The sequence below is a fragment of the Phalacrocorax carbo genome, chromosome 2, assembly GCF_963921805.1.
Source record: "Phalacrocorax carbo chromosome 2, bPhaCar2.1, whole genome shotgun sequence".
Taxonomy (NCBI): Eukaryota; Metazoa; Chordata; class Aves; order Suliformes; family Phalacrocoracidae; genus Phalacrocorax; species Phalacrocorax carbo.
In genome coordinates, this window is record NC_087514.1 from 26,514,515 (window position 1) to 26,528,493 (window position 13,979).

General features: G+C 46.4%; 1 protein-coding gene and 1 long non-coding RNA gene across 2 annotated transcripts; one reads left to right on the plus strand and one right to left on the minus strand.

The window, feature by feature from the left end:
* Positions 1–1,832: 1,832 nt before the first annotated feature.
* LOC135311875 (uncharacterized) lies at positions 1,833–5,202 on the minus strand. Its single transcript, XR_010371407.1, has 2 exons — positions 4,745–5,202; positions 1,833–4,010 (listed from the first exon to the last, which is right to left on the minus strand). It is a non-coding gene; the product is annotated as an uncharacterized LOC135311875 (long non-coding RNA).
* A 55-nt stretch (positions 5,203–5,257) lies between these two features.
* On the plus strand, positions 5,258–7,342 carry LOC135311874 (GSK-3-binding protein-like). Its single transcript, XM_064442387.1, has one exon. It carries the CDS (start codon positions 5,782–5,784, stop codon positions 6,400–6,402), a length of 621 nt encoding a protein of 206 aa, XP_064298457.1. The 5' UTR covers positions 5,258–5,781; the 3' UTR covers positions 6,403–7,342.
* The last annotated feature ends 6,637 nt before the right edge of the window (positions 7,343–13,979 follow it).

The window sequence follows — 13,979 nt, forward strand, 5'->3', positions numbered from 1 at the left end:
TTAGGCAAGTCTACTTCAAACACAATTAGACAAGAGGCTTTTTTTTTTCTTTTTTGGCCTACATGCTGAGTGAGACACATTACTTGTAATCATTATATACTAGTTTATTGATTGTGGCTTTTCAGTATTCAGCGTAGATAGGCTTGTTTTAACAGAAGTGTCAAGAGACGTGTCTGGTTAACAAACAATTACCGATTGAAGGTATAACAGCAAGCACAGGGATTCTGTCAGGATGTGCAGAAATGTGCAAGGAATTCTAACAAAAGGTGAACGGGATTTTCATTTGAATCTGTGGTATTTTTCAAAAGATGTTGCAAAAGTCTATTTTCATGGGATTTTGGGGGTGGTTCGATATTTCATTTTCATCTCTGCTTCCTCTATTTTAATATTTGAAAAGATCAGACAAATGGAAATTATTCACCGGAATTGCATATATGGAAAATCCATAAGAGCCCATATGACGGATTACACAGGCCCATTGCTTATAATATAATGTTACCATTAAAACGTATTCTGGTTATTAGGAAAGCTGGAAGTGAGTCAATAATTTGAATAAACAAACAAAGACCTGGTTGCCCCGTAGTTTAGTGCATCCCTGAGATGTCTGCAGGCTCCTTTCCCACGCCTGCTGTCTCATTCCTAAACTAGCAGAGGCTGTTGTGCAAGGCAACCTGACAACTCCTAACGAGCAGGTAGCTTAATGCACTCTTCTGAGGCAATCCCTGCACACCGGGCACCTTTGTGCATTTGGGGCAGGCCCAGGGAACCTGCAGCATCTTGTGTATATCAAATGAGGGAGAAAAGGTTTTGCAGCTTAGGGAAAGGGAAGGATCAGCTTATCAGGCCAAAGGAAGGTTCCTGTGGTCCCTCCAAAGGGGACGTGCATCCTGAGCCCATGGATGAGCTGGGATACAGCCGTTTGGTGTGTCAGACACTAGAAGAAGATGAGAAGGTAGAAGAAGGTGCCAGTTTTAGCTTTTCCCCTAAAGACCATTCTCTTGTGTCCAAAAGATGTAAGAAAGGGTGACAACTTCAGCAAAAAGAAGTAACAGCCTCACAAATGACGATGTAGTTCCCAGCCTTGCTAGGAGGCAGTATCCCCACATGCAAAGTCTTAGGTGATTGACTGGGATAAACAGAAACAATACAGGAAAGGAATAAATCTCATACATCTGAATTCAGTTTCTTCTGTTGGGACAAAATATGCATATTTGAATTTCTTAAGGATGAAAGCTTGTGTTTTCACAAGCAACTAATGTTTCCTGTTTCCATTAAGGTCCCAGACTGGGCATCCAGAACCACATAAAACTGTTGGCCAACAGGTCTATATTTACCCTGGGAGTCGGGGTAAGACACAACATTTCTGCTTATTAATTCCCCTGTTTTAATGTGTTTGGCTTTTGCAAATTATGACACAGTAAATACACTTGTGTCACTTAGCAACCTCAGCTGTTTCTAAAGGAATGTCTTTTGTTCTTGGAAATCTATTACAAACGTAGGTTACAAAACGATTATTGGGGAATCTAAACTCATCTTATTTGGATGGTGTTCTGGCCTCTCCCCATTCTGCATTTAAAGTGTACACAGGAAATTAATTTACTTTGCACAACTATCCTTCATTGACACTATTCTTATGAAGAGAAGCTCTGCATATTTAATAGATATGACAGAAGTTTCTGTTGAAAATAAGAGACATGAGAAATGCCTGGAGAAAGAAAGGAGTAGAAAGGGCCTCCTAGTCACTGGGTTCACCCAGTTCAAAGCCCTCTTACTGTGTTGTAAACAACACTATAAATACTTTATCATTGCAATGCAACACTGCATAGTCTCTGTCACGAACTTATCAACCTCATTTATTTCCATACACAACGCCGAAGTCTGAGATCATGGATCACGCAGCTCCAGCATAAGGGTTCGAAATGTAAACACCTGCGCAAATTAAGTATTATTTCTCATTTCACTTTGATTGGGTTACTGGGTTTTCCATAACAGGTAACATAACATGTGCGCAATCCTGAACACATACATGTAGTGGAAAGGCTGAGATTACACTGGATTACGGACTTCGAACTATTTAAATGTTTTCTTTCTTTGTCCTTAATAGGTTTAAAGCTCAGAAGTCACTTACAGTTGTCCACCTTGTCAGGACCGGTACAAAAGGTAAGATACATAGATTGACCTTTATATTCTGAATATGAAACGTATCCTCAGGAAGTGCTTTAATATTGTGCCAAAATTTTATAGATGGCCACATAATTAATATGATTAGTACTTGTTTATGAAACTCGGACTTTGTCCTCTGCTAGGGATATCTGAAAGTCAAGTATTACTAAAAATATCTTAAAGACTGTTTTTTAAAACTGTGAACAGATAAAGTGAGAGTGCAGATGAACACTAATAACATAAAGGAACCAATTATTGTTTGCAGCTGTAACATCTTGCTAATAGAATGACTTAGGCAACAATTTGCAGTGGGAATTTTGGCAATCCCAGAACAGAAACAGACAATACAGAGAAATGTATCAGGGGAAAACAAAACCAAACAAAAAAAAAAAAAAGATCGCAGCAGCGTTCGTTGTCAAACTATTGCTCAGAAAAATGTTGTCAGTGGTCAGAAAAATCTTGTCAACAGCTTTGCCGCTCTTTTCATCCTTTTATTTTTAAAAGCACCTGCCCCTATCCTTGATGTTTTGGGTTTGGGGTTTTTTTAATTGAAATTATTGTGGTAAGCTGCTAAAGTAAAAGCAGCGCTGCAGAACTCATCACCAGCAGTAGAAGACAAAGTATGATAAGCAGGCTGCGATTCTCTCAATCTAAACTGGCCGAGTCCAAGTGACCTGGTGGCTACAGCTGAACAAGCCTCTTCCTGGCGGCCAGCCCTGCCACTGAGGGTCACAAACTGTGTGTCAGGGCAGCTGAGTGTACAACAGCCACTTCATTGCAATACCCACTGTTGAAGTTGTTCTCGTTTCTGCAGAGAGGCACTGGCAAAAAAACCTGGCAGCTCCTAAACTGCTGTAGTGATTTCTGCTGGGCACATCTGATGGTGGCTGCAGACAGTTTAGACCTGCTTCCGTCATGGATTGGGGTTTGACTCCAGAAGGGTGCTGACATGCTGAGATCGGCTCCGCAGATGTGAGCACAATGCAAATTCATACTGAGCCCCCTTTGGCATAGTTTTCCCCTCCATAAACAAACCTTTGAGGGAGAACTTCAGATCTGATGTAGGATATACTGTCTTCTCCAACATTTCAGCTTTGCTCTTGTCTTTTACTGTAGAGAGAGCAGGTAGAATAGCAACGTAATGGCTGAGGTTCCCGATTCCTCTAGGAGAACATAATCTGAAAGGCCTTTCTCCTGATAACTCCTTGAGGCAGGCAGATCTGCAACACTTACTTTGCTGACTATTCTCAAAACTATTAACCCTGATTAGTAGCATTCAATGTAAATATTCTCAGTGGGTTTAGTCCTCAAACCCTCAGCAGGTACTTAGTCGATTGTCAATCAGTCATCACTGAAGCTGTACATCAAAAAAAGATCTGAGGGCATGAGGATTCTGCTAATGGCGGTGCTCGGAGCTGCCTATCTGTGGCACGGATCTGCTCTATCCTGCAAACTTTTCCCAGCGCTGCTGTTGGTTAGGGATGCAATGAAGCACGATTTATGATTATCATTGCTGGGCTCATGAAAGCCCCAGGTGTAGATGTAATCACAAACAGCACTGAGCTTTTGCTGGTATAGCTTATTTTGCTTTTGTGGGAGGAGAAGAAAAGGCTGGAATAAGCTGTACCGGTTTATTGCAGTTTTGCTTGTACAGAATACCAGATTACCTACTCAGAAGTGCTCTGAATATAGATCTCCCTCGGAGCTGAAGCAGGTCCATCCACCGCATCTGTGTAGGCCTTTCTTTATTTCACTTGAAAAGATACTGCATAATTAGGGAACAAGGGTAGAAATGTTTTCTTAAAAATATATTGGTGCGGGGAAACAAGATCCCAATTTTTCATTACCTGTAGAACAAAACAATCTGAGTTTTAATGGCCAGTAACTAAGAAGGTGCTGAAAGTATCAGTACATTACATATATCTGTGAATAAAAAGTATGCAGTTAGGTAGCATGTTTTACCCCCAGCTCATATAAATCCAGCCTGGAAATGTACTGGACTTGGACTCGGACTCTTAGGCTGGAGCGCCTAGTAACACGTTCAGGTGACAGGCACGTTCACAAACACATGCACACACGCACAGCGTCTCTTTTGTTTTGCACAGCAAGTGAAAGTTGCTCAGGAAAACATGGACAAACAGACCTAAGCACATGCCCTCTCCTTTGCCAGCCGCTTACTGATTAACCAAGGGCACGGTGCTGATAGCAGTTATGTGTGTGAGCAACTGCCGCTTTACTAGCCGTTCCCCGACAGTGGCGACCGCACGCCCAGCTACATGAATGAGCGTGTTCTGGACTATGCCCCCAGTGTTTTGACATCCAGAAAAATGTCATTTAAGGCTCATTGTAGAAACTTCAGCGCTTGCTTAAAGGACGTGATGGATTCGAGAAAAGGAATGGGACTGGGACGGGCAGAGGCAGGACAGAGCCTTGGTCCAGGCGACAAAGCAAAGCAAACCGCAGGCGGGTAGAAAACCTGAAAGAGCACCCGCATAGACTTGCTTCACGCACGTTAATTCTAGCGATGGAAAGTAAGACCCGCAAAGGCATTTCTATGCCAGGGAATTAAACCCAAAATCACCTCGGAGGCGAGGACACGGCAGGCACGCTATGCAGAGCCGTGATGGCCGAGTGCGAACCGGGGCCAGCACAGCGGCGCGACCTCAGCGCCGGGCGCTGCAGCACCAGCGCGTTGCCATCTAGAACCCACACCTTGCGGGAGGCTTGCTGTAACGGGCGTTGCAACGCAAGCACCCGCTCTCGCAGGCACTAGCGCATCGCGTCAGCGCTCTCTTAGGGACACGCAAGCAGCGCTTCCACGTGCCGCGGTACGGGGCAGGCGGGAGCGTGCACAGCCGGTGCAGCGCGGCACCCCGCGCCCCGCGCCCCGCCCCGAGCGGGCACAGAGGCGCCGCCGCACGCTCCCGCACGGGGCCCTTCGGGCCGTTCACGGTTTCCCGGTTCCTGCCAGGCCGGCGGGGCCGGGGCAGGCGCGGTACCGACCTTCCTTCCTTCCCTCTCCTTTGCCCCCCGCCCCCCCCCACCCCGGTGTCCCCCCGCCCCGCCTCCCCTCCGGGCACTCGCCCCCGGCCCCCCTGCGCCCCTCCTCAGCTCGCCCCGCCCCCCACGCCCCTCCTGCCAATCACCCTGGCCCCGCCCCCGAGACCCGAGGTGCGGGGTTTGAAAGCGGGCCGGTCCACGCGGCGCTCAGACGGGGGGGGGGAAGGAGGGCGGAGGAAAAGGAACGGCGTGACCGGTGGCGGCGGGGCGGCCTCGCCCGGCCGGTGGTCCCTGCCCGCGGAAGCCGCCGCCGCACCGGCGGGTGAGCCTTCTCCTCCCGCCGCGCGGGGTGTCGGCGCCGGGAGCGGTGGGCGGGCGGTTGGCGGCGGGGGCTTTCCCCCCTCTCCTCCCCCCCCCCCCCCCCCCCCGCCCGGCGCAGTGGGAGGCGCCCGGGATCCCGCGTCACCCATTGTTTACAAACCAACCCCAGCGGGCCGAGCTCCAGCTTCAACCGCAGCCGCCGGAGCCGCGTGTGCTCGCGTGCGCGCGGGGCGGCGGCGGCGGCCCCGGTCCCGCTGCGGCACCGGCACGGCACGGCACGGCGGGGGGCCGGCCGACATGCCCTGCCGCCCGGGCGAGCGCTTCCTGCTGCTGGAGCGCTCGGTCGCCGTCGGGCAAGCGGGTTCCAAGGAGGTGGACGCGCTGGTGGCCAAGCTGGGCGAGGTGCTGCAGCTGAGCGCGCAGCGGGGCCCGCCGCCGCCGCCCCCCCGCGCCCCCAAGCACCTGGGGCCGGGCAGCGCCCGCGACCGCGCCGCCCCCTACTCGCCTCGCTGCAGCGGTAGCGGCGGCGGCGGGGGTCTGCTGGCGCCGCGGGGGCCGGCCCCGCCGCAAGCCCACCCGCAGCACGCCGAGCCCCCGCGGCCGGACAGGAGCGGCCACCAGCGGGTGACCAAGCAGCTGTGCGGCCGGGGCTGGCTGCGGAGCGCCGCCCGCCGGAGGAAGCAACCGCCGCCGGGGCCGGGAGACGGGCCGGCGGAGGAGGAGGACCCCCACCGGCTCCTGCAGCAGCTCATCCTCTCCGGCAACCTCATCAAAGAAGCCGTCCGGCGGCTGCAGCTAGCGGCGGCGGCGGCGGCGGCGGCAGCGGCGGCTTCCACGGCCTCCAGCGGCAGCGCCTCGGCGGGGAGCAGCGGCGCGGACGGCGAGGCGGCGGCGGCGGCGGTGCAGCCCTTGCAGTAGCCGGCGGGGAGGAACGGCGGTGGCGGCGGCCGGGTCGGAGGAGCGCGGCTGGGGCGGCGGCGGCGGCTGGCGGCGGCGGGGCCCCCCGCGGGGCGGACTGCGGGAGCGCGGTGCTGGCTCCGCCGCGATGTAAGTCTCCCCCCGCGGCGGGGCGGCGGCGGCGGCGGGGGACCCCCCCCCCGCCCACCGTTACCGGGCGGGGTCGTTGGGGGGGGCACGCCCCAAGGTCACCCCCGAGCCCCGCCGCTCTCCAACGGCGGAGGCCGTCCCCAGCTGTTGTTGTGGTCCCCCCCCCGCTCCCCTTCTCTGCCTTCTCCAGGAGCTCCTCCTCCTCACCCACCGTCTGTCCCCCCCCCCGCCCCCGCCGGGGTTGCCCGGCCGGGGCCGCGGACCCCCCCACAGCCGGTCCCCCCCGGCCGCCGCGGGGCCGCTCCGCCGCCGGGCTCCCCCTCCCAGGAGCCATTTGCAATAATTCCCCCTGACCCCGGCGGGAGGTGTTTACTTTTCCCTCCCGGGCTGGTTTGGATTTTTTGTTTGCCTTTTTTTTTTTAATTATTATTTTAACGTTTATTGTTATTTTTCCCCGTTGTGACTGTACGAAGCAGTTTTTTTAAAAAAATGTGAATATCAAAGCTGGAAGGCAGCTGGACTTAAAATAGTAAAGGCTGATGAGTGAATGGAGCCTGAGACGCATTGTTCACATAAGGTAGCCGAAACAAGTTTGGTTTTGTTTTTCTACCAAAAAAAGAAGAAAAAAGGAAAAAAAAAAAACAACCTAAACCACCCTTCCCCGACAAACTCAATGGCTCGAATACAAGGTGCAGCTGTTGATTTTAAATATATGCACTTCGTACCGGAGTGTTTGAAATGTGTTCCTGATTTACAGGACTTGCTGTCTTAATTAACCTGTCTGTATTGAATAAACGTGGTCTTGTTTTTATTTTTGGGTCTGTGTCTCATTGTTAAGGGGAAGTGAATTTTGGTTCCTGAGAACAAAACTATGGGTGATGCTCTGATAGGCATGTTCCCCTTGATGTTCTTTCAGTTGTGAGATCTCCATTTTGCAGACAAAAAAAAAAAAAAAGCCCAAATCCCCACCACACTCCGCATCGCCTGATGCAGTGGGACACCGGTTATTAATGCACGGAGATGCAACTGAGCCCCTTTGTTTGCCAGCAGCGCTCATTCGTAAGCCCTGAGACGCCCCTTCGAGCAGCCGAGAATGTGGCTGTTGGAATTTGTAAGTCAAATCATACTGAAACCAAAATTAGGTATCTTTTATAGGGGAAGGAACAGAGCTTGTGTTGGTTACTTGTTTGGGTTTGTGTTTTTTTTTCTTTCCCCAGGGAGGCGGGGTGGGGGGAGAAGACTAGAAAGGAGGGGAGAGGGGTCTAGGCAGTAATTTCTTCTTAAAAATCTGTAAAACATGGAATTTGATGCTGTTGTTGATTAAGTTCCAATGCCTATTCTGAATAGCTTCCTTGGTAAAATCCTACGTTAGGTTTTTAGGAGTCAAAGAAATTAGCTTCAAGATCAGAACTGAACACATCAGACAGACTGGAGCATAACAATCTCCCAACCCCCACTCAATTTGAGGTAAAAGCTTCTCCTTTGAAGAAGGTAGCAATCCCACATGAAAGAAAATGGAAGATGTTTGCCTTTGTCCAAGAGAGCAATTTGAGCAGCTACGTTTACTTGTGCGATTAGTTCTTTCAAGAATACGTTAAATCCACCAAATATTTCAGATTTCTTTCTCTGCTACCAGCTACTGACAGAAACTGATGGTGAAGGTTTTTAAAATGTCTTGCTGAATTCCTCATGTGCTAGGAAAGTATGTGATGTTATTATTAGCTTTATCTTGATTAATTTATAAGTAGAATGCAGTTTTTCCATATCAAAGCACGTAAAATGCAATGGAAGAAGTTCAGTGCATTTTAGAACATCCTTAATTACTAACATCTGAAGTCCTCTTTCTCATAACTTATGCTGCTTTTGTGGCATTTTGCACAACTTGGAAAGGATTCAGATCAACCATTAGTTCTTATCCTCTAATACAATAATGTGATGTGTAGGTTGTCCTCACTTCACATGAATTATTTGAAATTTTTGTGTTTCTTTCTTAATTCAGTAAAAAAAAGTTCAACAGAATGTAAAAATAAATCTTAGCTTCAAATATAACCACCAGCTAACAACTGAAAAAATAGTTGTTCTTATATTTGTCCTTTAGATACTCAGGCAGATAGGCATTTGCTGTGTTGATGCTGAATTTGAACCCTAGGATGAGTAGCTTAATTACCTTTACTAAAAGAGCTGGAGGAAACAAGCTTAAAAACTGAGCATAGCCGACGGAGCCCGAGTTGTTACACAACTACGGTTAAAAGTATATGTGTGGCTGTCAGCCGAGATTCTGAAAGCTGGCCTGGTTGACTTGATTTTTTTGCCACTGATAATTATGCATCGATTCTGCATCCCCCTTCTCCCCCTCCTTCCCCCTCCCCAAATCCTAGCCTCTGTATACTAATGAGAACAGCTAACTTTACAAGTGTCCTTTGTAGTCATTGAAAGCCTCGAGACATTCCTTTTAAGGATTTTACTAGAATAACACTTTTCAATAAACTGGCAGTTGAAGTGAGGCTTAGAAAAGATGCTAATAAATTTCACAGTGACTGGCTGTTTTTTAAGCTTTCTAAATTACTTCTAAAATAGCTTTTACTTACTCCTTTGTGCAAGGCTGGGAGATGTATATATGAAAAGGGTTATAGTGAGCTAAATGTTATGTAGAGTGTGCGATGATTTGGTAAAAGGGTTTTTGGCACTTGTGTCGGTGAGTTATGCAAGTTATCTGAAACATCTTCATCACTCGTAATGTGAACGTTCTAAGCTTGTGCCAGCAGCCTTTATCGTCACATCGTCCTTATAAGTCTTTAGAATTATCTTCTTCAAAATAGAGGTCATGTCACGTCTTCATAAGGGAACGCATCGAACGTGGTTTATTTTGGTTTTGGAAGCCAAATTTTACGAGATGTTGGATCAATTGAAATACTGCCAGAAGGATTCCATTGATTCATTGCAAATTCTCTTTTTCAAATATTACCTTCTGCTACACTATGTGGGCATACGAACAAAGAGGAACTTTGATGTAAAAGTCACCGACTACTTTGTTTCCTAAATAGGCAAAAAAAGGTTGAACAGTGAAGTAAAAATTTTTGTAAGCTGCTTTTTTGTTGTTGTTTTAGAGGTAGGGTTTATTTAATACATTTAGCCTGTTCTGGTCCTCAGATACCAATTACTTAGTTTCTGGAGAAGCAAAAAGCAAATCTGGATACATGCTACGTTTGGCCTTCACACAATCCTTAGACTATCTTCATTAGTAAGTGAAAAGGTAATTTGTCTCAGCTTTAAATTTGGAATAAAATTGTATTTTCATAATAGGAATTTAGCTAGGTTTTCTCTCCTTTTTTTTTCCCCCCCCCCTTGTGAGGAAAAAATTGTTCAACACACCAGATTGTGCAGTGGATCGCATATGGGCTGTAGGGTCAAAAATAAACCATTTAGCTATTTGTAACAAGTGATACTGCAATGCATTGGGGAAGAAGTTTCTTTATCTTTAGGGGGGGCTATATTTTGGGGGTAAACTTGATTTTAAACAATTTTGTAAACAAATGGCCAGAAGACTCACAATCTCATCTTTCAATGAGCCTCTCTGGTGTTGCATTAGCATGGCACAAGGGTGCCACAGCTTTTCCATCAGTAGTCTACATTGCCACTTAATTGCTCCTGAGTTTTCTCTATATGACCGAACAAGTGTTTTCCTGACCCCCTCCCCAAAACTCAGCTTTGCACCTTTGTTATATCTTGCTCTTTCTACTCTCACGTTCCCTGAGCCCTTGAAAGTAGTGCAGTTTAGCCAGCAGTCTGGCAGGTAAAACGATTTCTGTCCGCTATTCCCCCAGTGTCTCCTGTCTCCCTTTTAGCTTACTATTGCATATTGCACCGGCACTTAGAGATTCCAGTAAAAATTATGTTGGTATAGTACTCGGCATAATAAACTTGGTAGGAAAGTAGAGACTCTGCCCGAAGTTCTTAAAATCATGTTTTAAAGAAAATAGCAAGTGCATCTCATGGAAGGCATAAGGGAGAAGAGGCATGTAGGCTGGATAATGCACAACCTAAGTTCTGGCCAGTCCCAGTGCCACGGGCACGTCCATCTCCATCTAAAGAGTGTCCCTCATTCTGTCCTAGTCCCTGGCCCCATGGTTTTCCTCTCCTCACCCTGCATTCCCCCCTTACCCAGGCCATTATTTTCAGCTTGTGGTTGTAATCTTTCACTTTTGCACGATTTTTGTCCATGTTGTATTGCCTTTGCCAAATATTAAGTAGCTTTAGTCTCCTCAGTTGTTTTTAAGTAGGTATTTTTTACTTGCTTGTTCATTTGGCTTCAGATATTGTAGCTCTGTGACTTCTTGGTAGCCAAGATCTGTTTTACTTCTTATAAACCTTGCAGCGTATGAGTTGGAGGGCAAGTTGCACAAGTGTCTTTCATCTTCAGTTTGTACACCATGGAGCAGAAATCAGAAGTGAAATCCTAGCTGCAATGAAATGAACAGATGAAGTTAACAGAAAAATTCAACTTCTATGGGTATTTCCTCCTGTGTTTTTTTTAGAAGTGCTACGGTAACTACATAAATGCCTTTGCAGCAACACAAAAATTACATCGGCAAACTCATTTCCTGAGTCAATAAGGTTGGTTCACTTTTTCTCTTCCAAAAATGATCCTTTAGCTGTGTGACTAATCTCGACCACCTTTGTCAAAGCTACAGAACTGCCATTCTGCAATTTCTATGGCAAAAGGCAGCTGCTAGAGAAGAAGGAATTGTGCCCTTGGTGAGAGGAAGGCTGTAGTGTGCCCAAAACGCACTAGTAGACACTGTAGTCTCCACAACAGAGGAAGCTCCAGGACATCAGGCACCATAAATTCAGAGGCGTGCAGCATTAGCTGTTCCTTATGCAATATCCTGTATCTAAATTGTGTTATTTTTGCTTCCCATGACCTAACCTGGTGGTGTCTGGTAGAGTAATACAGTCAGCTAAGGGTACCCTTCATCACTGTAGGCACTAGGAGATCAGCAATCAAAAGAAATTGTAAAAACACCTCGTCTCTGTGTCCCCCATGTAATCACTGACTTGGCAGGACTTTCGTGAAGAGGCGCTAAGGAAAGGCTGTAAGCTCCTGAACTGTATGAAGAAGTTTAGTATGTTCAGTTCCAACCCCAAGTAGAGGTTTTATAGCAGCAACAACTGTAAAGCTAGGGAGGAGAAAAAACAACTGCTGCAGCTTTTACAGTTGGAAGCCAAGTGGTAAGTTAGAGAATAAATAGACCTGCTTTCATTTTCCTCCCATGTAGTCAGTCCTCATCCAAGGAACTTTACTGCTCGCTGGCACGCTACGGGGCTTGTGCCATCGGCTGCCCCTCAGAATGTGGCGTCTGATTGATTTTACAGTCCAGAGAGGTTGTAGTCTTCCAGCTCAATGGGATCACTTCTAGGAGCAGCACTGAATTAAAGAAATACATTTTTCATTTGGTGGTACACGATGAAAGAGCACCAGGATGAAAATATTTTAATTAGAGGAAATGGATCCTGGCTGGCTTAATACTAAATATTTGCTGCTCTAAGCATTTTACCACAAGAGGTCGAGGCTTATTCTATCTGTATCACAACAATTGTCCTAGTTTCAAGGCTTGAATCTACTTTATTAAGGCTTGAATCTACTTTATTATTTATTAAGCATGGGCTCTAAGTTAAGGTGAAAATTCGGATTATTAGTGTTCTTTAATTGACGTTGCAATGCCTTTTCATTTTTACAAGACTAGTTTTCCACAGGAAACCAAGCAGTGCTGAAGCAGGTGGCTGACCATGTGTATGTACATCCCCGGCTTCTCCTGAAGGATGGGAAACGAGGGGGATGTTTAATCCTCGCCTGTTGTTAGCAGGCAGCATTAGCAGTTGGTATTCTGGCAATACCTAGCTGTCAGTGTACAGGCGTGCCCCACCAATGTGCTATCTCATCTGTACGTCATTTTGGAAAGTAAAAAATAAGATATTTGTATTTTTCATCTTGCTGCTCTTCTGCTAGCTTCCATCAGGCTCCTTAGACAGCTGCTTTCCTCCAAGGCCTCTGGTGTAAACTTCCTCGGCCGCTTTCAGCTCTGTCCTGAACAGTGGCTGGATCCTGGGTCACAGGGCATGGAAATCTTATTCCCATAAAAAAGGAATATGTCAGCCTGGATTTTGTCAGACTGGTATCAGAATGGAACTAAGAGATGGAAATTCCCACCTCTGCATCTGTATAGATCTGGTTTCCCCCCTTTCTTTTCCTTTAAGAGGAGCTACAGAAGTCAAGCACCCTTGAAAGTCAGATTGCCTACCTCAGTAAGGATCTGGAAGTGATCCACTGCCCCATTTTTCACTTTTCCCATTATTTTGCTGGAGACCCTTTCACAGCACATTTGGTTTGTGCTGATCCTGTTCTTCAGCCTGTGGTAAGATGCTCCAGGGCTAAAGAGCAAGCACACATAGCATGGGTGGTGTGTATGTGCACACGCAAGCATGGGATCAAATGGGAGTTGCTGAAGCAGTACTTGCACACAGGGTCAAATGTGCAGATGTTTTATTGACACTAAGAATAAAAGATAGTCCTGCACAAGGGACATTTGCTATTAAATAGCTTTACATTTAGATTTTAAGGAAAAAAATTAGTATGCTGCAAAAATTATGGGAGAATATCATTGTGCTTTTTGTCTCTGTCAAAGTTGAGGCAAAAGTATTTGTAGTGCAACACTGCATATGTCCTGTGCGTGCACCACCCTGATAGCTGCTCCTGAACAGGTCCTATCTTAGTAAAAGCAGATCAGACCCTATCAGAACTACCAAATTATTGTAAGAAATAGAATTTGAAATGGGTTTTGTTTCACCTGCTTTTTTGTAAACAAAGCAAAAATCCACCTGCTTCTTCCTAAACAAAACGAAAGTTCTTTTTGTCAGGTATATATCCTTGCTGAATGACTCTGTCAAGGATGTCTTCATGCAGGAGTGACTTGAAGTTTGCAGCCAGCATAACACCGATCTGCCTCGTGATAATAATTGCTTTAACTTATTTATTATTAAAAGTCTCAATTCTTTTGGCTTCAATATTTTTGAATATGGTTGCAATGTTTTTTCTCATTCATAAGACTGAGAATGCTTGAATGAGGAAAAAAAAGACATTTTTCTCATATTTTCTAGAATCAGAAAAGTTTTCCTTCAAGGTGAGGAGGAAAAAAAAAAAAAAAGGGAAAATTCAGCTCAAAATCTAATTGTGAATAACATGTAATGGTTTCCGGGTGCATCTGATTGGGGAAATTACATTACAAACTTATTGTCACCTTTAAGTACAACTAACACAAACACCTAGAAATTGAAATTGTGTTATCCAGGAGGCACTAATTGTAAGTCCATAAATTTTAGAAAGTTTTAAATTGGAGAGGGGAAGTTAACTTGAATGTTAAACTAAACAGAAAGAGCAAAGATTTTCAGTG